This window comes from Bidens hawaiensis, unplaced genomic scaffold (genome assembly GCF_021521415.1).
Source record: "Bidens hawaiensis isolate Kalapana, Puna unplaced genomic scaffold, B.hawaiensis_p1.1 tig00001721_1, whole genome shotgun sequence".
NCBI lineage: Eukaryota > Viridiplantae > Streptophyta > Magnoliopsida > Asterales > Asteraceae > Bidens > Bidens hawaiensis.
The window spans coordinates 296,128-321,714 of NW_027491098.1; the positions used below are offsets into that span (position 1 = coordinate 296,128).

General features: G+C 35.9%; 1 protein-coding gene across 1 annotated transcript; it reads left to right on the forward strand.

Annotated features, from left to right (window-relative positions):
* Positions 1 to 1,896: 1,896 nt before the first annotated feature.
* On the forward strand, positions 1,897 to 2,472 carry LOC143596467 (uncharacterized). The gene has a single exon (XM_077075238.1). It carries the CDS (start codon positions 1,897 to 1,899, stop codon positions 2,470 to 2,472), a length of 576 nt encoding a protein of 191 aa, XP_076931353.1.
* The last annotated feature ends 23,115 nt before the right edge of the window (positions 2,473 to 25,587 follow it).

Genomic DNA, 25,587 nt, shown 5'->3' on the forward strand with positions numbered 1-25,587 from the left:
CATCCAAAAGAAATTATGGTGATTTCTTGATAAAAGTTAATGAAACTACTTTTCATTCTTTTATAACAAATCTATTAATATCAAATCAAAGTATTAATTAATATTTCTTCTAACAAGGGTTAATTCAAAACTTTATTAATTTTCCTTTTGAATTGTTAGTCCTACATTATTACTTACAAGATGCATCAATCACATTTACCTAAGCCGCTATCCTTTCTAGACATGTCTCCTCGCTTACGTACGTACGTACATGCCCATATGTTGGGTGTATATATGTGTAAATATTATGAGATTTCATGATACAAAGTTAATTCCCATAAATAAATTAATTGGAGGGTACATACCATTGGCGTGCATCGAGTAGGAATTAAACATATATGAATTCACTAATTATGAGGTGGGTGCTTTAACCATATAGACATGGACGCTTTGTAGGTCTTATTGAATTTTCAGAGTACAAATCAAATGGACTCAACTAAAGCAATGAGTTGCATAAACGTAATTATCTTAGTTCTAATTATCAGGACATATTTATTAACAATACACGAATTCAAAACCAGATTTTAGAATTGAGAGAGATATTGAGAGAGATCAAGAATTCTCACAATTTCTTAGATTTCTACCAAATCCAATTCACTAGGATTTTTCATTCACATTTTTCCCACCATATATGGAAGATTTTTGTCTATGGGTGTAAATGTAAGTACATGATGGTAGTATCTATTAATAGTTTTGTTATTTTGATTATTTAACCAAAGGAAAACGTTCATTTCGATCTCCTCCGCCATATATTTATGTAAGGAGATGCATTAGTTTTCGAAATTGCCCAACATGTTGTTAAGACAATTGCATGAACCATATTTGTTACTTGTAGGGTCCCGTTTTATATATTAGTCTTTTGTATATATTTGAACTATTCACGATGTAACTTAATTAGCTTGTCAGTTTCTTTATTGTATGTTTGCCCCAAGGCCATGTATTGTGAGACCAATGGGACTTAAATAATATTATGGGGCATAGGATGCTTTCCTATAAATAGGGAAGCATACCCATGCATATACCAACCTTTTGAGAAATTATCTTATCTTCTTATAACCTACTCTCATCTCCTCTCACCTTTCTACTTCGGGTAAATAACAAACCCAAACAAGATCCGATATCTCAATTCTCTACTAGTGATTTCCATTAGTTTGTATTAAGATTGAACCAAGAACTTTAGTTGTTTGATTCGTTTAAGGACCTACAATTGGTATCAGAACTTTCGGCTCTATTAGTTGTGGTCCTTAGGTCACAATCTTGGATTTTCGTCTTATTTGTGTGTTGAAGACTTGTATTCAAGTGTTAAAGTGGGTCTATGGGTTCAATTATTGTTAAAAGTGTGTTTGCAAGTTTGAAAGAAACTAGTTTGAAGCCTTTCGGGTTGGTTTGAAGTGTGTTCGTTAGTTATTGTGTTGTTAGAAGTGTTTAGATTCAAAAGTTTGTACGGCTTGAGCCTTAAAATTGGTGGTTTTAGATCTACAAGGGTTAAAGTGTTTCCATTCGAGTTGCTACAAGTGGATAAGAGTGTACTATTATGAAAAGACGTGAAATAAGTACATTATTACTTTTTGAAAACCAATCTGATCGAGTTACAAAGCATTCGAATCGAGTATAAGTGATTCAAATCGAATTAGCAAACCATTCGAATCGAAATTTAAAACCAATCGAATCGAGACTCAATTCGATTCGATTGCCTTTTCAATTCGATTCGATTCAAATCCTTATTCGAGTCGATTGAAATATAATTTAATTCATTTACCTGTTTGATTCGAATCTTTTTCAATTCGATAAGTTTGTACTTGGACCTTTTGGCAGAACCTGTTTGTAAACTGTTTCATATAATTATGTATTTGTACGATGGCAGCTGATACTGAAACCTTAAAGAACTTAACAATCTTTGATAATGAGGTCGGGACCACCAACAAACCGCCTAAGCTACTCAAGTGGGATAACAACTTTGAAGAATTCAATTGGCGTTTCAAGGATTACATAAGAACCACTGACTATGCTCTTCTAAGATCAATTGAGATTGGTCCTCACATTCCTACCACTGATACTGCTGATGGAGTTCCCAAGCTTGCGACGGCCTATAATGATGATGATAGAAAAATGTTGAGTGATGATCAAAAGGCCTACGGTGTCTTATGTGTGTGCCTTTCTTTTGAAATTTCTCAAACTTTAAGAGACCACACCACTGCTAAAGGTCTTTGGATTGCACTGGTTAACAAGGTTGAAGGGAATAGGGAGACAAGGAACAATATGAAAGCCATGTTGAAGGGTGAATTCAATATGTTCAATCACGTACATGGAGAAACTGTTGGATCCCTTATTCATAGGTTTGAAACATTGATCACCAAGATGAAAAGTGCTGGCATTGATTATGATCAAATTGAAATCAATGACAAGCTGTTAAATTCCTTGCCTTATACCTGAAACAGTAGTGTGATCATAATCAAGAGCATAACGAATTCGCAAATCACTTCTCTATCTGACTTGGCATCCACCATTAAGTCATTTGAAATGAATGACAAGCTCATATTAGGTAACCATATTCGTTCTCTGAATCATGCTGGAATCTCTACTTGGTCTGGATTCAACACAACTTTTCTTAGCCAAACACATCTCACTATTTATCCAATTGATGGTATGAAGATGTATTCTGCTCAACTTACACAGAACTATGCATTCAAAACTTCTACTAGTCAGCAAACACTGTCCAGTTCAAACTCCTTTCAAGAAGCAGTTGACAAACTTGTTGAGCAAGCATTGAAGGCTCATGGAATGAAGAAGCATGCAGTAGTTCATCCTATTCCCCTCCTCAAGTTGATGAATCACACGTTGCATTTTTTCATGCCTTTAGGCAAGTAATGAGGATTTTTTGCACGGAAAACTTCTACCTCCTTCTTTTCAACAAGGGGACATTCCCGAGATCAACAAGAAGGATCTCAAGAAAATGGACATCAAGTACCAGATAACTATGGTTGTTCATCGTGCATCAAACTTCATAAAGAAGTATGGAAGAAACAACTTCAGAGATTCAGATGGGAACGGGGTTGGCTTTGACAAGAACAAACTTCGATGCTACAACTGCAATGAGACTGGTCATTTCGCGAGGGATTGTACAAACCCATCCAAGCCTGCCAACGACATCAAGATTATCGAAGTTTTTTACAGCGAAAATGGAAGAAGAAGTGACAAACGACCTGCTCAGAGCACCTATTCAAAACCAAGAGTTCCCCGAATCAGTCAAGGCAACTCAACAAAAGAGAAATCCGGATCAAGCTCAAAGGCCATGATCACTTTGTCAGCTGAAGCACCAAACCGGATTGGGAGGATAGCCTATTCTTTGAGCTGATCAATCCATTTACTTTTGCTGGGATGACGTTTGTGAATGAAGATCAACCCTCATCAAGCTCTGCTGCAGAAGCATATCAAACCATCTCAAACATTCCTGAGGTACACAAACTCTGCTCTCAAGCTTGCATTGATAAAATATAGAGTTACAAAACTCATAATGTTGCACTAATAGATGAAAAACTAAGCATTAAATGTCAGAAAGATGATTACAAATAGGCTGAGAAGATTTTTGCCACTAGAATTAAAACTCATAATAATGATATAGCCAAACTAAATGAGAAATTGTTTCAGTCTAACAAACTAGCTGAGTTTCATGAAAGACGTGTAGTAGAATTAAATGAAAAAATTGAGAAGCTAGAATTAAACTTAACCCAAAGAAATATAGTTGTGGACAAATTTTGAGTTGGCGTCTAATAAACTGAATGAGATTTTTGGGGCAAGATTGGGGTGAAACAAAATACTGGTATAGGCTACGATCATTCAATGGTTCTCCTCCATTCAATAAAAACTATACAAGCCTACATCATTTTAGTTTTAATACCTCACCTGAGGATGAAATGGTCTACGGTATTGGTCATGTGTCAAAACCAAAGACATTCATTCATTCTGTCTCCAAAAATGTTAATCCCATTCCTATATCAGTTAGTTCTAATGGTGATTTATCTTCTTCGGCATGTCATGTAGAAGAGAGTGGGTGTATGGAAAAGGACATGGGTTGTGGAAAGAAAAGCGTTTTAAATTCAATTTTTGATTCCAATGTGAATCTAAAACAATCATTTGTCAAGTTGGCCTGTAATAATAATACATTTGGCTCCATGAAAAATACTTTGATATCATCAATGAATGATCATGTAATTTGTGGGAGTGTTGATTTTGGCACTTCTCAAAATGCTTTGAATGAAAATGATACTTTTGCTTCCGATAGTGATTGTGAAACTATTTAGGATGAAACTTTCGTTAAATGTAATATGAATACTAATGTGGTTGATGAAATGAACATAGCTGGTTGCTCATTAAAATATTGTAAAGTTGAGGGTGACTTTAATAAAAGAAAGATTTTTGAAAATGAAAAGGCAAATACATTAAGTAAATATATTCCACCTCACAAAAACTTTTTCTCACAAACTATTAATCATAGGAAAAGTCCTCAACATTAAATCACTTTGATAACAACTACTATGGTCCTTATCAACAAATTATGTTGATTCCTAGTATACAAATGCTTTTGATGATAGAGGTTATAGATCAGATAACCTTCATGTTCCTTTTCAAGCATCACATTTTCCTCCACATCATTAGTATCATAGTTCTATAGGGACTCTAGAAGAAAGTGTTGTTATGTTTGTGGTAACCCATCTCACCTTGCAAGACATTGCAAGAACTGGCATAAGCAACAAAAGGAAATGAACGATCAGTTTAATCAGTCCCGTTCTTAAGCTGCACCTAGCACATGAGCAAGGACCGCTTGATCTGATAGTTCTGCCAGTGAGATGGATATGAGATCCAAAAACTGTGTGAAAACTCGAAAACCTTTTTGGATAACCAAGAAGGAAAGATTAAAAAGGGGTTCTAAGATAGAGAAGTCAAAGAACCCACCAAAAGAAATTTGAAAATAAGTCCAAATATTGAAAGATCAGGGGATTTGTTTTGAAACCAAGAATAAGACGGTCCAAAAGGTCTTCTAAAATCAGAAAACATGACTCTGCATGGATTCCTAAGGACCGTTCTTCTGATTCTGATTCACCACAAAGCATCATTTTTCATGAAAATAAGATAAAATTTGGCGATTTCATGGTTGACCTTCCCGAGACAATTAAGTCTCGGGAACCCAGGTCTAATTAACTTCTAATGTGTGTAGAGTCAGTCAAGAAGGAATGTCAACAATACTTGGTACTTAAACAGTGGCTGCACCCGACACATAACTGGAGATGAGTCCTTGCTGTTTGACGTTTAACTGTTCAATGGTGGGCACGTTTCATTTGTTGGTGACATGGGATGATACATTACCAATTGAGGAAAAGTCTCCAACGGCATCCTAACATTTGATGATGTCAATCTGGTGGAGCAGCTCAACCACAATCTGCTCAATGCCTCACAAATATGTGATTGATAGTACTCCACACTTTACACGGAAAATGAATGCTTGATTCTAAAACCAGATTTCAAAGTCCTAGAGGAATGGATTTTGATGCGTACCCTGAGGCACAATGATGCTTATATATTGGACATGAATACTTCATACTCATGTAAAACTGCTCCATCTTTAATCTCTAAGGCCTCGGAGAACGCTTCATGACTATGGCATAGACGTCTTGACAATGTAAACTTTAAAAACTTAAACAGGTCGAAGGTGAACATGTGAGGGGCTTGCATGTGAAAACATTTTCTTGCATTGAAAAATGTATTTCGTGCTCTAAATTCAAGCAACACAAGCTCCCTCACATGCCTAAGACTGTCAATACCATAGATTCCATTCTTCAAGTGTTACATATGGACTTATTTGGTCATATTCATCAGCTGGCAATCAGCAAAAAATCCCATTGTCTTGTGATTACTGATGATTTTTCGCGTTTTAGTTGGACTTTCCTTTTAGGACACAAGGATGAAATCGCATAGTTTTTGATCAGATTCATAACGCTTGTGGAGAGGCAGACTAACAAGAAGGTGAAGTGTATTAGAAGCGACAACAGAACTGAATTCTGCAACAAAGTTGTGGATGACTTTTGTTATTCAAATGGGATAGATCACCAGTACAGTTCCCCATACACTCCACAATAGAATGGGATTGCTGAACATCGCAACCGAACGTTGATAAAAACTTCACGAACCATGTTGTCAGACTCCAAACTTTCATTATTCTTTTGAGGTAAAGTCATCAATGCTACATGCTTCATAAAAAACCGTGTGATCATCAACAAGTGCTTAAAGAAGAATCCTTTTGAAGTCTACTATAAGACCAAGCTACAAGTCAACTACTTCAAGACTCTTGGATGTCCATGCACCTTACTTCATACTAGTGCTCACCAAGATCCAAAGTTTGATGAAAAAGCATATGAGTGTTACTTTGTTGAGTATGCAGCCAACAAAACCGCTTATCGTGTCTACAACAAGAAGACAAAGGTGATTGTGGAATCCTTCAACGTTGATTGGCAAGAGCTTAATCCTATTGATGCTCGCACAGGTTCCAACAGGTTGTTTGATTATGACTATCTGCTCAATCATTTTGTGGCATGTCTACCCCATCATCAACAAACACTCTAGTTTAAACTTCTATGCCTGAGCCAGTGTTGATGCAAACTCTTGTCAATATACAGAATGATGTCAATCTGTCGCTGGCCCTCAAACAGAAATATACAGGCAGTGGTCCCTCCTCCAGCCGTCAATAATTTTACTCCTGAACCCGCTTATACAACATATCTGGTAGTCGTTATAGATGTTTCTGATTCATAATCAGATGACTCTTCCCTGTCAATTGACAATGTGGAACCAGTTCAAAGTTAACCTGCAACAAACGCTCAAGAAGCACCAAGTGTGGTGGAATCTGTCCCCACACCTCCCTCTTCAAATGACAATGTACAAGTTGTTGCTGCAAAAGAACCTGTTGCTGGTGATTCTGACAACACTGCCTCTACTTCTGTTCCTGCAGTTATTGTTCCATTTGTTGAAAAAATCTCTAAGATGGTCCCATTTCTCAAGAACATGCGGTTGATTAACCTGAAAATTTTCAACCAATCATTGATGTTCTAATCAATGTTCCTCGCATATTCCATCACATAGAGAGTCTGACAGTTGATCTTCAAGTAGAACCAGTCATTCTAGTAGAAGACATTCCCCAGTTACCTATTCATCGAACACACCCAACAGAAAACATCATTGGTTCTCCCTCAGCCGACATCCAAACAAGGAGTAAATCTGGTACGATTAACATATGTTTTTTGCTTGTTTTATTTCACAGGTCGAACCTAAGGACTACAAGGTAGCTCTCAAGGAAAGTTCCTGGGTTGAAGAAATGTAAGACGAGCTGTTACAGTTCAAGAAGCTCAATGTATGGAGTTAAGAAGCTAGAGAACAAGAAACCGATCAGTACGAAGTGAGTATTCAGAAATAAGAAGGATTATAAAGGGGTGATAATAAGAAATAAAGCACGACTGGTAGTACAAGGTTTCTCCCAGCATGAAGGTCTTGATTACGATGAAGTCTATGCTCCTGTTGTTAGGCTAGAGGCAATTTGTCTCTTCTTAGCCTACGCTTCATACATCAACTTGAAAGTATATCAAATGGATGTGAAGACTACTTTCTTGTATGGGAAAGTGAAAGAAGAAATCTACGCCAAGCAACCAACAAGTTTTGAAGATCCTGAACGTCAAAACTACGTTTATGGTCTTGATAAAGCTCTTTATGGCCTTCATCAATCACCTCGTGTTTGGTATGCTACCTTAGTAGAACATCTATTGAAGAATGGCTACAGAAGAGGTGTTATTGATCAAACTCTCTTTATCAAAAAGGTAAAATACGATCAGATCCTTGTCCAAGTGTATGTTGATAACATTATCTTTGGGTCAACATGTGATAAGCTATGTAGAGAGTGCCAAGGTCATGAAATGTTGATATGTTTTGATAACACTGACATAAATATGTTTTTCTTAAAGATAAAGAAAATAATTTAAGCGAAAAATTTAGGCTACAAATGAATCTCGAAATAACATGCGTTAACAATTATTTTCTTTTATTGAAATAGGTGGATATAATAGCGGAAATACTATACAAACCATGGGTTTTTCTAAAAAAAACTCATTAATATGCGGCGTATAGCAGTATACGTGGCCTAATGGTGGGTTCTTTTAGAAAAACCCACCAATTTTTTCTTATTATGTTTTATATTTTATTTTTTTTATGTTTTTTTCCTTTTCTTTTTATGTTTTATTTTTAATTTTTTTGTTTCCTTTTTTATTGTTTTTGTTGGTACATGTGTGTCAGTAGTTCATAGTCTAGCATTTGTAATCGAGTCTGTAATGTAATTATGTTTATGATTATGTTTATGTTTTTGTACGTGCGAAGTTGTCAACAAGTTCGCTCAGGCGAACTTGTTGAACCAGCGAAGTTATTGACAACTTCGCCTGAGGCGAAGTTGTCGTGTTTATATACTGTTCAGCCGAAACAGTTTTGGTAGTTGGTTAGGTTTTCGTTTCAGCTGTTCACTTCGAGTGTTACGTGTCAGTGTCTGTAATAGTGACCTCGAGTCACGTGTTCGGTTATCAATATAACGTGTTCGTTCATTGCTCGTGTGTTTGGTTTATACATATTCTGCACTCGTATCTACCTACGTAGGGATTCCGCACCTGCGTTGTTAGCGACATCCCGTGTACGATCCGTCTAGGAACCTTCAATTGGTATCAGAGCCATCGGCTCGATTGTGAGGTTCGGGATTTCACGCGGGTGTAGAAAACGTCTCGTTTGACCTATTCGCGGGACGTGTTTTTGTTGGGATTGTGTTTTACTCGTGTTTGACAGTCATTTTCAAGCCATTACATCGATCGGAAACTGCTAGATTGACGAAATCAGATCTGAACAGTTTCCTTGTTCATCGGGCGAAGTTACCGTTCTTCAGGCGAAGTTGCCGTCACTGGAAGTAGGGTTTCGGCGAAGATATAAGGATTAAGCGAAGTTAACCACAACTTCGCCTACCTTATAAGTTCGCCTTAGCGAAGTTATCCTCAACTTCGCTTACCTCCCTAGTTCGCTTATTTCCTAAGTTCGCTCATTCTAAGCGAAGTTATTTTTAACTTCGCCCAGTCAAGCGAATTTAAGACCCAGCGAAGTTACACTTTCCAGCGAAGTTAACTTTCAAGCGAAGTTATTCTTAACTTCGCCTACTGTGCTGTTTTAATTTTTTTTTTATTTTCAGGTTTTCAGGTTTTCGCAAAGATGTCGTCAATTAACATCTCCGATTTAGTCAAGATGGAAGTAGAAGCGGGGTCTGCCACTAAGGCCCCGAGGTTGATGAAAGGAACTGACTTCGTGGCATGGAAGGACAGATTCATCCAATACATTAAATACCAGGATGCAAAAATGTGGGTGTGCATCCAGGATGGATATATCGTTTCAGATTCAGGCGAAGTTAGGGTTTAGGCGAAGTTATCCACAACTTCGCCTGGAGCTTAATTTCGCCTGTGGCGAAGTTATCCGTAACTTCGCCTTGAACTCAAGTTCGCCTGAGGCGATGTTGTGATAAGGCGAAGTTATCATCAACTTCGCCTATACCAATTTACTTAACAGGTTTTAGACGAACTTACAGATGAAGCGAAGTTGTTCCCAACTTCGCCTCACCTTTAAGTTCGCCTGTACAGGTTTAATCACAACTTCGCTCGTGGTACAAAGCGAACTTGTGAGTTGCTTACACATTGTCTAACTTATTTTGTTTTGTACAGATATGGCTGCTGTTGGCGGTGCTGGTGGTGATGACGGTGATGATCAACGACAATTCTTTCCGGCCCATAACCAGTATATCATTTTAGATCCAGACGCAAGAGGCGTAGAAGACTACAGGGAGATTATCACGTTTCTCCAGAGATCAAGAATCTTTCATGCGATCACAAATACACTGCCCATTTCACTGCCTAACATAGAAGACTTTTGGCAGACAGTATACTATGATTGCAGGCCTGAGCCCCCGGTGATGCGAGCAACCGTCAATGGTCATGATGTGCAGTTTTCCTCGGAAGATATACGGTTGGCTCTGCAGTTTGGTGAAGAAACAAGAGATGACTCAACGGAGTTCGTAGCTCCTTTTCGTGATGGAGCGTATTTGAGGATGGGTTATTCGGGTCCGCTGGGGGACTCGCAGGGGAGGAAAGGGTTTTTGCGGGATCAGTGGCGCTTCCTGATGCATGTATTAATTGTATGCATGTCTGGGAGGAAGGCAGGAACGGATGGGATGGGCGCGACGATGCAGTCTGCCATGGCTACGCTGACTTACAACCGACGATATTCATTTAGTCAGCTGATCTTTTATGAGATCGATCGTCAGAGGAGGGCTGTGGCGCGCGAGCGATTTATCATGTATCCTCGGTTCTTACAAATGATTCTGAATCATGTCGCTCCGTCGCTACCGCAGAGACGCCCTATTAGATACGTCGAATGCGTGACGAAACGTATCTTTGCTCAGTGCCGCACTTCGAGCACTCGTAGCAAGCCTGAGCTGCGTCCCAGGCATACTCCATTATTCGGGTATCTCATCAACCCGGAGTATGTTCCTGCAGGAGGGGACGAGTTCAGAGACCCACAGCCACATCAGGCGGCAGCACCCCATGCTGTACCAGCTGCGCCTGTTGTATCTACTGTGGTTTCTGCTGCTGTGCCAGCTGCTGCATCTTCTGCTGTGCCTACTACTGAAGATGTCGATCTTGATGCTGCTTTTAGCGGCCATGGATTGTTTGATATGGATGTCTCAGTTTCTCAGGTCATGGATGTTACTAGAGCAGTTACTTCGGTAGCTGACTCCGATCTTGACGAAACATTCGCTGAAGCAAGACGACTAATGGTGTCTCGGGAGAGAACTACGGGAAAGAGGCCGAGAACTGTTGACGAGGATGATGAGGAAGTTGATGAAGAGGAAGCAGTTCAGATTGTGATGAGGCGTTCAAGAAGAGAACGGACAGGTATGGGTTCGGGAGCTGGAGAATCTTCAAGGCTGGTACGTTTTGCTCCACCTGCCTTGTCTGGTATGTCTCTTATTCCTTCTACAGCACAGGTTACTGCTGTCGAGACGTCGGCCCCAGCAGTTGTGTCTCTACCACCCCAATCGCTTACTCCACCGGTGGTAGTTGCACGATTTGTTGAGTCGACCGTCACTACTACTGCAGGGTTACCAAGTGTACCACCTGCGGTCACTTCTGCTGCTGATGTCCCGCCAACTCCAACGCCTACTTCTGACAACGAAAGGATTGCATCGCTAGAGCGGATTGTTGCTGAACAGACAAAGACCATTCAAAGCCTAGTGGAATCCAATCGACTACAAGCAGCCCTCCTAGTTGAACACGGACAAGTAATAGATGCCTTCAAGGCATTCTTGGCATCTCAGGGGGAGAAGACTTGTAGGGGAGATGAGTTGAGGACGAAACGGAGAGAAGATCATGACGATGATCCCAATGCACCGGAAGGTGCAGGTGGTGAGCTGCCAAGAACCTCTCAGGCTCTTGGGGCTTCCACAGCTGAGGGGGAGTCTACAAGTGCAGCCTGTGACGACGTTGTAGATGTTGATGATGATGCTGATGTTGAAGATGTTATAGATGCGTTGAAAGAGTTGGATGAGGATGATGATGAGTTTATGAATGAAGATGATGTGCTGACTGTTGATGAGATCGAGAGGATCGGAGAGCAGATTACTGTTGAAAACGTGATAGAGGAGGGTGAGATTGTAGATGACTCCGTGGAACACGAGATTCCGGAGGTTGAGAGACTTGGGTGATGAGAGCGTGGTGGAAGATACTGAATGGGAGGAACAACCGAATTGGAAGGAGGGTTGTGCTCACTGGTTCATAAAGACGAAGAAGCCGGCGGTCCCTAAGATGTTCAGAAAAAGTTACAATATAAGGGATACGCAGAAGCTAAGAAAGGTATTATCTGCTGGTTATATGACGAGCAGCTGCGGCTCTTCGTGATCAAGAGATATGATGGAATTCAGTACTTCAGGAGAACGTTGAGATCTTTAAACACACTGCCTGAATGTGAGGTAAAAGATTTAGCCAGATTGGGATTGATAAACCGAAGTGAAGACAACATGGCTAGAATCATTGGGAAGATCGTGTGGAAGGAGTGCGTTAGAGAGAAAATGTTTGAGCTACTAAAACCACAAAAAGGGAAACTTGTCGAAGACAAGGATAGAGGTCTGAGAGTTGATGGAAAACCTTGGATGGTTATGAAATATAAACCGATCCGGTGCCTTAAAGAAGTACCGATGAAGCTCATGCCCAAGGACGTGCTCAAAGACCTAAAATGGTGGTTCGTGGATTGTGAGACAGCGAAGGCGGTAATGGAAGATGAGGATGAACAAGAAGTGCTTAGGGTTTACGACCCGATGCATCTTGTTAATCTATCGCAGGCTGATCTGAAAGTGCTCAACGAGAAGAAGATCTTCTACATTCCTGCTTGGATGGATCAAGCTAGGAAATATCAACGGGTGGTGTCGGTATGTGTTAGAGAAGGAGCGCACGCGTAGAGATGCAAGATTACAAGACTCAAGATTTGAAGATCAAGATATGAAGCTACTGCCAAAGGGGAGTCTGTTGGTACATGTGTGTCAGTAGTTCATAGTCTAGCATTTGTAATCGAGTCTGTAATGTGATTATGTTTATGATTATGTTTATGTTTTTGTACGTGCGAAGTTGTCAACAAGTTCGCTCAGGCGAACTTGTTGAACCAGCGAAGTTATTGACAACTTCGCCTGAGGCGAAGTTGTCGTGTTTATATACTGTTCAGCCGAAACAGTTTTGGTAGTTGGTTAGGTTTTCGTTTCAGCTGTTCACTTCGAGTGTTACGTGTCAGTGTCTGTAATAGTGACCTCGAGTCACGTGTTCGGTTATCAATATAACGTGTTCGTTCATTGCTCGTGTGTTTGGTTTATACATATTCTGCACTCGTATCTACCTACGCAGGGATTCCGCACCTGCGTTGTTAGCGACATCCCGTGTACGATCCGTCCAGGAACCTTCAGTTTTTATATAATAACTTTTTTTTTATTAAAAGATGTGTTTTAATAACAAATTTTTTTTTGTTTAAAACAAAACAATAAACACGTATACACCAAATCAAAACATTATTATATACAAAACATCAAGTTTGTATAAAATGAAACAAAATATAAACAAACTATAAAAACGGGGTGTCGTCGATGTTGGGGGGCATAAACGTTGTATCGTGAACATCGACGTGCTCGTCGTCCCTACAACACAATATTTAAATACAATACAATATAATACAATACAATACAATATAATATAATATAATATAATAACGTACCTGTGCAACGGGTCCTTGATAGCGGAGACCTTGGCTTTTGTAGCCCTAGGACCGACCCCAAAAGGCTCATCGCTAATCGTCTTCCACCGGACCGCAACTCGTCGTCCGGTAACTGGTGGATGCTATACATGTAAAGCGGAAGCCTTATCTCCGCCGATGTGTAAAGCCAAGTGCAACGGCTAACTCCTCCATAGAGATGTGAATCTCGTCCCCGAATATATGACAAAAAATCTCAGAAAGACGAGTATCTGCACCTGGCTGCCTCATCGGCATCTTAGCTGTACCCGTCGCACGCGGCCTAATATAATATAATATAGTATAGTATAGTATAGTATAGTATAGTATAGTATAGTATAGTATAGTATAGTATAGTATAGTATAGTATAGTATAATATAATATAATATAATTGTATTGTATTGTATTATATTATATTATATTATATAAAATTATACAATATAAAATTATATAATTTAAATATAACACAATTTAATAAAAAAATACATACCTAACACGTAATGTAGAGTAGAACTCCAGTGTGAGCTCTCGGTGCGCTGAGTTAGGCATACTGAAACATCGACTCCACGGCGTATCCGCGATGACGTACTTGGACACTCGATCTCGTACGACACAACTCTCAAAACTCCCAACAGATGATTGTGTTGTAACGCGGTGTCATTAGTTGGAGGCGCAGATACCTGTCGAAATGGTTGGTACCGGTTTGAAACTGTAGATGTGGGTACCCAACTAGTATATCGTCACCCACTACCGGCCTCGGCCCCTGCTCCTGCTTCTGCTCCTACTCAATCTCCATCTCCACCTCGTCCTCTATCTTTAATAATTAATTAATAATAAATATTATAATTAAATAATAATAATAATAGTAATAAAAATAATCCTAGCAGTAAACCTAATAACAATAAATATAATAATAAATATAATAGTTAGTAATAAAAATAATAATAAATATAATAATAATAATAGATATAATAATTGAATAATAATAAATATAATAATTAAATAATAACAATAATAATTATATAATAAAAATAATTAAATAACAAAAATAGATATTATTATTATAATTAATATAATAAATTCTAACAGTAATAATAATAAAAATTATTTATAAAATATAACAATTTAAAAAAAATGAAGTAATAGGCAGCGTACAGGACGAAACGCCGCCTATTGTCTTCCCTATCAAATAAAAGTGACCGGATTCTGGCCACGTTTGTTCTCCCCACCGCCCTCCTTTTTTCCTGTCTAAGCTAAACATTAATCATATCCCTAAACTCTAACAACCTTCAATCCGTCATCAAAGACCTAAAAACCCGAAATATAAAATCAATCAATTGAAATGTATCTCGTGATTATGATGAACGGGTTTGAAGGCTCGTGTTTTTGATGTTATGCCACGTTTGATGGAGATCCAAAATCACTCAATGTTTGTGTGTGTTGTTTATGTGTTTGAATGTGCGTGTTTGTGTGTTTGAATGTGCATATCTAGATTGGGAAACGGGGGGTTATAAGGGGCTAATTACGTCGCATATAGATCCAGATTGCCAACAGTGTTTTTGATACTACCGATATGCCTGATCGTGGCCTTCAGTTTGGGTTCCCCTCCACGATTGTATGCAAGGTCCACACCGTTTTTCCTTGACCGCTAGACCACAATAACACACTCATGGTCTTGTCCTCTCTTTTTGGCCCATTCCCCTCCAACTCATTACGGGACTCAAAAATCTAAAACCAGTTACAAATACATTTTTAAAACATGTTCAAAACCATAACAATAAATAATATAAATAATAATTATAAATAATAATAATGAATATAATAATTATAATTAAATTAAAATAATAATAATTAATAATAATAAATTCTAAAAAATAGTAGTAGTAATAATAATAATGAATAATATAAATAATAATAATAAATATTATAAATAATGATAATAATAAATACTAAAACAAAACAGATGGTGTCTTATAGTATTTGTTTTATACGAAGCCATCGGCTCGCGTATATAATCATCATCATAATTATCTCGATCCATCATGTTCGTTTCCCTCGTTATATGGTGAATCTTATACTGGTACGTGGTACAAAGAAGAAGACGACTGACCTCCATAATCTGACCCCTCAACAGGTAACTGGTACATTGGCTCACCGTAAAATTGTTCAGGTTGACTCTCGTAAGCGAAATATTCCTGAAAAACATAATGGTAACATATATTAGTTAAAAATCAAATAACGACTTTATATTAAATAGATATTACCTTGTTCAAATTTGGTAACTAAGGCGTGCTAGGCTAATCATAAGACTGTTCAGCCCGACTATCGTAATGTTGATACTCCTGACAAACGAAATGGTAACGTATTTTAGTTTTAAACAAATTAACAACTTTATATTATATCAATAACCAACGAAACCTGGTTCAAATCAGGTAATCCCGACGCGCTAGGCTGATCGTTAGGCGCGTATCACGGCTACTCCTCGTTGTCAGGAAACATATTGTCGAACCACCGCATTTTATTTTTTGCTTTTGATTCTCGAAAGGTGATGGTGAATTTGTGTGTGCATGTATTTGTGTATGTTAATATATGTATGTAACATATATATAATAAAGAGAAGAAAGGGGGAGTCGGTGAGCTCAATTACTCAAAATGGACCAATAGGTCGTGTGAGTGCTATACGCGGTCTATAGGGTACGACTGACAACTAGGACCGTCAAAAGATAGTTCTAAGTTGCCATATCGTACATTATAGGTAGGTCGTTTATAACACTATACACAGCCTATTGGGTACACTATATAAGACAAACATCAATTAATATATGATGTATAGCTAGCACTATACGCCGTGTATTAAGGGGTGCTTAGGGTGTCCCAGCATGACCCTATAATAGATTGATCTTTTGTAGGAAAGATAGAAAATGAATTTTATTATAAAGAGACAGGGTAAGAGGATATTTCATGAAATAACCTTTTCAAAATAGTTTTCATTAAAACTGGAAAGGGGACAATTAAATAATGAGAAAGAAAAAGGGAAATAGAAACAAGTTTAACTAGGATATAGATATGATTGATTTTACCTGGCAGTCAACTGCAAAATCAATTCATTTCTTGTTTTTAAAATCTTAGATATGATTGCAAGGTAAGGTAACTATCGAGACTAAAAGCGTGGACATGAGAGTGTGAGAGCTGATGGTTATTTGATATTATCATATTAACTTGAGATATATATACACACACATAATTTTTTTTATTCTTTCATAGTACGAGGTTGTTTTATAATATTTGTTTCTTATATTTATAATTTTTTTTATTTTAATTTTATTTATTCTAAAGAAGTTAATAAAATATTTAGGGTTTGATGATTAATGGGTTTCACAAACAAATGAGATGCTATAACTAGGTTTAAAAGCTATCTGAGTTTTGTGAGACTCATGACCCGCTTATTTTTTTTTTACTTTAAAACTGTTTCTTAATTATAAATAATATATTTTTAATAAAAAATTAGATATTAATTTTTAGTATATCTCTATTTCATAGAATTTTCATTCAAATATTTGATGACGTTATTTGTTAATTTAATGAGATGTCATAACCCCTTTAAGGGCTATCTGGGTTTGGTGAGACTATACACGTGAAGTCGGATCAAATGCATGAGAAACATTCATTTACAAATAAAACAATCTGATGGCTTAAAAGAACGTAGGTAGGTGTCGTTTATATATATTTAAGATAAAGATATTGGATGAGGATTTTAAGAGAACTTTTTGAAATTAGAAATTTGATAACCATTTTGGCCTAAAAAATCCCTTTAAAATATTTAAAAAATTATAAAACTAAAAAAAATGAAATTTTTTAAAAGTAAATAAACCAAAAATTTGTATTATTCATCCCAGTTTCATAAAAATAAAAAAAACAAAAAAAATAATTAATTATACACATATGTATATTTTTATTTAATCTCGATTTACATAGTACACATATAAATATTTATTTATTTTAATTGTACATATGTGTATAAAGAACAACATATATAAAATTAAAAAAATAAGTACATATATGTATAATTTTGCTAAACCGATATTGTTTCTAATTTTTTTTATGTAACCGGGATGGAAAATAATTTTTTTTTTGTTTTTTTATTTTTGTGTTTTTTTTTGTTTTACAGTTTTTTAAAGAGTTTTTTTTTGTAATCTAAAATGGTTATCAAAGTTTTCAATTTCAAAATGGTTTTCACATGATCTCAATCATATATATATATATATATCTAACTATCTATATAATTGTCTACCATAAAATTCTAGGTGTCGCTCTCAGGTTGTTCCCCATTCTCTTGAGCCACTAGATTGCTTGATTTATAAATGAAGGTTTCTCATGCATTTGACCCGAATTCGGGGATATGAGTCTCACCAAACCCGGATAGTCTTTAAATGGGTTATAACATCTCATTTATTTGTAAAACTATTTCATAAGTAAACAATGATTTTTACGGGTCATGGGTCTCACCAAACCCGGATAACCCTTAAACGAGTTATAACATCTCATTTATTTGTGAATAACCTCTTAATTACCAAAGAATAATTTTCACGGGTTATGTGTCTTACCAAACTGTAATAGCCCTCAAATGAGTTATAAGATCTTATTTATTGATAAACACTTTCATTATCAAACCCTAACTTAATTTATCTGCTTTACATGTTCTTCGTTGGTGGTATATCATCTCCATCTTCGGTTAACTTCTAATACTACCCACCATCGTCAACTACATCAACGCCTCTTTTTTCATTAGACAATTATTTGTGTTCATGTTTGCACATTTAAAAAAATCAACACGCTTGTGTTCGTTTTGTTTGTTCGTTAAAAAACTAAAAATCCTAAACATCTCAACTGATAAACCCAAACGTTAAAAAGTATAATAACAAACTAATATATATGTATTAAATTAAAACAAAACTACGTTAAAAAATAAAATAATCATCATAAAATAGCAAAACGATTAAAAACAAAACTTTAAATAAACTCCCGTAACACGGGAGAATCAAACTAGTATATATATGTGTGTGTGCGCGTGCGGACACATACACACATATACAACATGACATTATTTTCATATCAAATTTTATGTTTAGAATTGCGAAAATCGCACAAACTCCTTATACATAGTGCACTGATGATTTATTGAGATAGCAGGGCTAGCAATTACGTAACCATCTTCAGGATTATTAAACAAATGCATGTTTGCACGCAAACACACTTGTACATATGGACATATGTTTTTTTTTAAAGAATCCAATGTAATTTTGAAAACTATTGAAATTGCACAAAGCATTTATGTAATGCATTATGATTTAACTTGTGAGACAGACGGCAAGTGGTTATGTAACCGCCTTTTGTTTAACAAGTTAAAACAAAAGGTACAAGTAAATTATACGGTTCTTGAAGTTCTTAACAATATCTCGGGTTTGATTTGAATGTGTCCGAATATATGGATAATTAGGTTGAAACTTATACTAAAAAATGAAGAAATAAATTAATTGATTTACAAGTGAAAGAGAACTAGTAATGTTGCATAATTGAAAGAGAAGTGGGATTGTGGTCACTGCCCAATTGAAGCTTTGGGCATAAAGAGACGATGTGTTTTCAAAAGGTATCTTTAAAAGCTAAGGAATCCATTAAACAAAATGAATAATTTCATACCCGTATAACATTACACCAAAACAACTTCAAAAACCGTTTTTAATATTTTATCATATTACCACGTTTTATTCCTTAAGTGATAAAACAGTAATATAATACAAAAGTTAAAAATTATTATTACACACACAACTTGTCAAATAAAAGAAACATGACTGCACGTGATCATATATGAATCCGCGACATCCAACAGAAGAAACCCTTAGCAAACCTAAGATAAAACTCCTGATTAACCCATTAAAATAGCCATGGCCATTTTTTTTTTGAAAGGGTTGTAAATAAATTATCTTTGTCCTCTTCTTTTTTTTTATTACCTAAGCGGTCAATTTTTTTTTAATGTTTACTATATTTTTGGAAAAACAAACATATACTTTCAATTTAGGCTTCAAGTACGCTTAAGAAGTAACGGCCCATGGTGTCCTACTTTAACCGACCTTCCCTTGCACGCTGCGCTTTGTTTGCTTGTACCTTGAACTCATCACAAATATATTCAATTTTTCATGAAAACATTTTATTCTATTTTTTTTCTCATGTGGTACATCACGTGTTACGCAAATTTAGAGTTACTGTCAATGCTTAAACTTAAAGGGCTTTATTGGTTTGTAGAATATTTGCGAAGACACTATAAAATATTTAATAAGACGTGGAAGTTGAAATGATAGGAACTAAACTTCTTTTATGAAACTTTCAATAAACATGGCTCAATTTGATGAACAAAAATATATATTTTATGATAGATCAACCACTATATCGTTGATGTATTTTCAAAAACTTTTTTTTTTCAGGGAATCGGGAATAAAGGTATAGACAAAAATATGGTTTGAGGGAAAATGAAGATTCCTAAACATAGATCGTATATGATGCCTCATATCTTTTTTGTAATCAAATCCTTATAAACTTGTTTGTAAACAAGTAAATTTCGTGAACACATCAGCTGTTTAAATCTCGGTTTAATGTAAATTAATGTTTTATTGAAACAAATATTTCGTTGCGTAACAAACTTTGATGACTTGGCAAAACTTGTATCAAATGTTGGTCATACATCCAGGCTACTAAGGTTGGGTGCGATATGTTGGTATCAGAGCCATCATTTTTTACGAATTATGTATTTGACAATACTACCTAGATTTTACCCGGATTAAGTTTGATAAACACGGATAAAATAAAATAATATTCTTTCCTATTTCTAATAAATCCATTTCTTTTCTTGTAGTATGTCAAAGAAAGTGAACTCCACCGTGAACAACAGACCTTCCACTAATACTCAAGGAAGGATGAGATACGCTGTAAGCATCAACAAAGATACTAATAATTCTCAGGCCATGCCCGAGCATTATGCTGCGTAAAAACGAGAGACGGTCTCCAAAGGTATAACTAAAGTTATGGACGTGATCATGGAATTGTTAACGAAACAAAATTCGGTAACTAAATAAAAAAAGTGAGTCGAGTCGTTCAAAGAAAGATGAGGTTTAATGTAAGTTAATGTTTTATTCAAACAATTTTTTCGCTTCGTAACAAACTTTGATGATTTGACAAAACATACACAAACTGTTGGTCATATGTCTAATCCCCTTAAGCTGAGTGTGACAACTTCATATATGGTCCCTTTTAACCATATAATCCTCAATTTGATATTGAAACCATCCAAGTTAATTTCCAACTATATGATTCCATAACGCTTGATAACCATAATTGTAAGTTTTCATGTTATTCCAACCATAAAAATGAAATATTTAAGCGATATCTTACTTCATAAATGTGAACCGAGATCTAAAACTTCAACTTTCAAATATGATGTGGAAATTATGCGTTTGAGATTATGTGAGCCGAAGATAACCAAAGAAATCACTAGCTACTTGTCTCTTTTTGCTTCCTTCATGGATCCGAGCTCAGTTTTAAGCAAAAAACTAACTTTTACTCTCTAGCCTCTCGCTCTCTAGCCGAAAATGGAAAGGCTTAGGATGAAGTAATGGAATGTTTGTGCCAACTAATTAGGGTTTGTCCTACAAATACCCTTAGTAGAGATTTCATTTAAGCCCTCACATTTTTATTGAGAACAAGGTTTAAGTAAAATAATCCCTCTGTATCGGAGATTCAAGTGAAAAAGATAAATAAAATATAAAGAAACTGAATCACACAAACCCTTCACTTGGGAATGACGGCATACGAATCAGCCGCTCATGATCTTCGATTAGTTTTCGGCTGTTGATTCGGGATGATGAACTATTAACAGGTGATTGGGGGTGATCTGGGGCTCCTAGAATCGCCTCATGTCGTCCCAAGATGGCTATAAGTGAGAATATTTTATTAGGGTTCATAAAATAGAACATATAGGTCAAAACCCATTTTTTTACGTTTTATATGTCCATCGTGTATCGTGATGGACATAGATCCATTATGTAGCGATACGAGACCCAAGAAGACCACATTTTTTGATTCCTCTCATTGAAAAACTTAAAATTCATATATTACGGGTCTTGTAACTCATTTTCTAGCCGAGGATATGCTCGTTTTACTTTTTGACCATTTGCTTTCAACCAATCTTGTTTATTTTTAGCATTGGCATATGGTTTCTCATCCAAACTCTTCTTGAATCTTTCTAGCAATTTCCAAGACTCCACATCATGCTTTGGTGTTCCCGAGATATCATTCCATGCTCGTACAAGTATCCAATTTAGCATATTTAGCGATCAATAACCTAAAATACAAAAGCGCGTATGAAGTAGCAAAGTTCTAACAATAAGGAGGGGTATTACAGTTAACTTAGAGAGGAACAAGACATATGTGAGTTTCTAGCCCTTTTAACTTAGAGAGGAAAAGAAGGGACTAGACCCTTATGATATCTGAGAGGATAGGGACCAGACCCTTATAATATTCTGTGAGGTTATAGTGCAGAAGACTCTTTAAAACGTAGAGATAGTTATGTATGATGTATCTTAAGAAAAGAAAGAATAAAAGTTTGAAAGAAAGAACGAATGAATGTATGTATGGAAGAAATATAGATAGGTTAAGTTTGTAATATGTGTCTTCGGATACGTAAGTATAAGAATGTACTGCATGTTGCCTGATTAACTAAAACTCACTTATCGTAGCTGACTTTTAGTATGCACACAAGTAAATAGGTTAAGACAGCTGACTTAAGGGTAACACATGGCATTGGACTGAAGATGTTGGCACATTGAGAAGAATGTTATAATATTAAAGTTGGTTATGTTTTTTTTTTTGCAAAACAAATTTGAATGATGTTAAGACAAGATTTTGAATGATTATGTAATATATGGTTGACTTATTATATTCCGTGAAAAGTTTTAATTCACTATGATATTTAGAATTGTGTTTATGAGTAAATCCAATGCTAAATAAAGAACCGGCTCAGGGCCCTACACATTGTGATATACCTGTGATCTTTTGTGTCTTTTTTATATATCGTTGTGTTTTTTTTTTATTTTCGCGTTTGTCTCTTTTTTTTCTTGGTATCATGTCTTTTCGTCGTTTTTTAACGGTAATGACGGGAAACATTTTAGTTTTGTGGTTTTTTTTTCATTTTTATTTATATTTTGAGTTATGGTTTTTATTATTTTTTAAAATTTTTTTGAGAAGTTTTTTTTTACCACAAATCTTTTTCACACTTCTCATTTTTGTTTATATTTGCAATTTAACCTTCCCCGATAAAATAAATGAATTACCGGGAAATAAACGACTATATTTAAAGTTTCATAATATCATATTTACTTTTTAAAACATTAAAATCTTCTTATTCATGGGCGGACATACAACAAAGGGAGCAGTAGCCTCCGCTACGGCTCAATTTTTTACGGGTAGTGTAAAAAAAAAAATTGGCCGATTGTCGTGTTTCGTTATGGCTGGAAAAAATAACGTTAATGTTAAGATTTTAAGCCCAACCAATCTATGTTTTAGACCCAATCAAAAGCCAAATCCCAAACAAAAAAACTCATTAACCCAACCCAACCAACCAACCAACCCACCTTTCACCACTTCACCTATCCATTTAGAACAATCACAAGTTTGTTAAAATTATTCCCGAAAGTTGTTGAGGTACTTCAATTTATTAAATTAGATGGAGATAGTGTGCAACAAAAATATAATGCGAAAGATATTCTATCATATTTTAAGACTCTAGAATTTGTGTTTTATATACATTTGTTGGACGAAATTTTAGGCCTCATAAATGCTTTATCAAAACATCTTCAAAAAAATAGTCAAAATTTGTTGGAAGTGTCTAAGTTGATAAGCGGGACAAATCAAACATTGAATAATCCAAGACAAACGGGATTTGAACCCCCCCTCGTTTATGAAAATTTTTATATGTATTGAGTTCGGCCCTCTAGCGCTTTAATCCAAGTTTCTGGACATGTCGTTCAGTCGTCATGATGAGTTTTTTTGTCCAACAAGAAGATGACACTTGTTATAAAAGACAGGGTGTCCCCGTCAAAAAATTGAAAAACCTAGGCGTTCTGACCAAAAGTTTGAAAAATCTACGCGTCACGACCAGATACGGGAAAAAAAGTTTATGTGGCCCGAACAAATATTTGGAAAAATACGTCGGGCCGACTTCTTTGTTGTCTTCTTGTTGGACAAAAAAAAACTCATCGTACGACCAAAAAGACATGTCGCCAGCAGCGAATTTCCGGGAGACATTCCTAGTAGGGGTGTGTTCATTGAATCGGATAACGGATTATTGGTTTCATTTGGTTCAAATGTTCGGATTTGAAAATATTAGAACCTTATCTGAAATCTGATTCGAATTAAAAACATTCCCATATGAGCCGAATTGAATTCGGATAATCCAAAATAATTCATTTAACAAGTATAAGACTAATTAAATAAATAAAATATACAAGCCGAAAAATTAGAAATAAACAATGGTCTAACGGATTCCATCACAAATAATTAAGCTCCTAATTTAACAAAATCAATCAATCAATCATACTTACTGAAGTCCCACAAATAGCAAAGCTATAAGTAGGGTCTGGGGAGAGGTGGGGTGTAGGCACACTGTACCTCTATCCAATGAGATAGAGATGTGAATTCAAGGGAGACCCTCAGCTCTAAAATACATATGTATGAGGCAATATAAAAGAAAATCAAAGTTCAACAGTAATATAATTAATAATAACACGTAATATATATATATGTGTGTGTGTGTGTGTGTGTGAGAGAGAGAGAGAGAGAGAGAGAGAAAAGAAAATACCATAATGGTGTGTGACCAAAAATAAGGTAAACAGAAGCCCATAAGGTATTCTTTATCTAAAAATCCTTAACTTTAATTTTACTTCTCCAAGAATTCATATCTTCAACCATGTCCTCGGAGAGGTTTAGGTCTATCAAATCATGCATAATCCTCTCATCCCAAGTCAAATTTAAGTCGTCCTCTACCCTTCCTCCCCTCTATAGTGATGTTTTCTACGGATCTAACATGATTCGTCGTTTGTCTTCTCTTCACATATCCAAACCATCTCAATCTCCACTCTCTTATCTTGTCTGATATGTTCGCTACCCCTAATCTCTCCCAAAACACAATGTTTCTTATTCGGTCTAACATTGTGTACCCACACATCCAGCGTAGCATTCTCATTTCTGCTACCAACATCTTCCACACTTATGCCTTCTTGATGTCCCAACAATCTGTTTCATATAGTATTGCAGGCATAACTGTGACCCTATAAAATTTTTCCTTAAGTTTATTTTAACAAACAAACTCATATTTTAAAGTCAGTCAAATAATCATACAGAAAGGGAAAACATATATACCTTATCCAAATTATGAAATCAACAAACAAACTCCTATTTTGAGTAACAAATTATTAAATCAGTCAATAAAATAGAATGAAACACAAAAGTATGGACTATGACGGTGGTTGATTGCATATGAGTGAGACGGCGGTGCACTAAGTCATTTTTGCATCCGGAACGAATGAAACAAATAGAGACGTTAAGGTTATTGTAAATGCTAATGAATTATATGGCTGGGCTTTATAAAACAACTAAAACATTTATTCGGGTTAAACGGGTATTTAAATAATCTGAACTATCCGAATTCTTTTTAAATTCATATCCGAATCCGATCCGAATATGAATTATTTATTCAGATATTCTGATTGATTAGATCCGAATATCCGTATAAGAATCCGTATCGGTTTATTTGAGTTTTGGTTTCAGTTTAGATTTCATAATTTTTTTTTTCAAATTTCGGTTTTTTTGAACACCCTTAATTTTTAGAAGTCCTTTTGGACAATTCTTACATTCGTTTAATTTATTTGTTTTTGTATTTTTTCTTTTGAGGTCAGTCATCTTTCGTGCCTGGTAGCTTCGGTTATAGGACACATGATGTTTCCACTTGTATAGTTTTAGATGTTAATTTCTTTGTCTCTTATTTTGGATCATTCATGACATGTTTTTAAACACATGTGTGGCCAAAGAGTTGAGAAAAAAAATAAGTTTGT

Coding starts and splice junctions, on each gene's coding strand:
- LOC143596467 (XM_077075238.1), top strand. CDS start 1,897: ATGGCAGCTGATACTGAAACCTTAAAGAACTTAACAATCTTTGATAAT.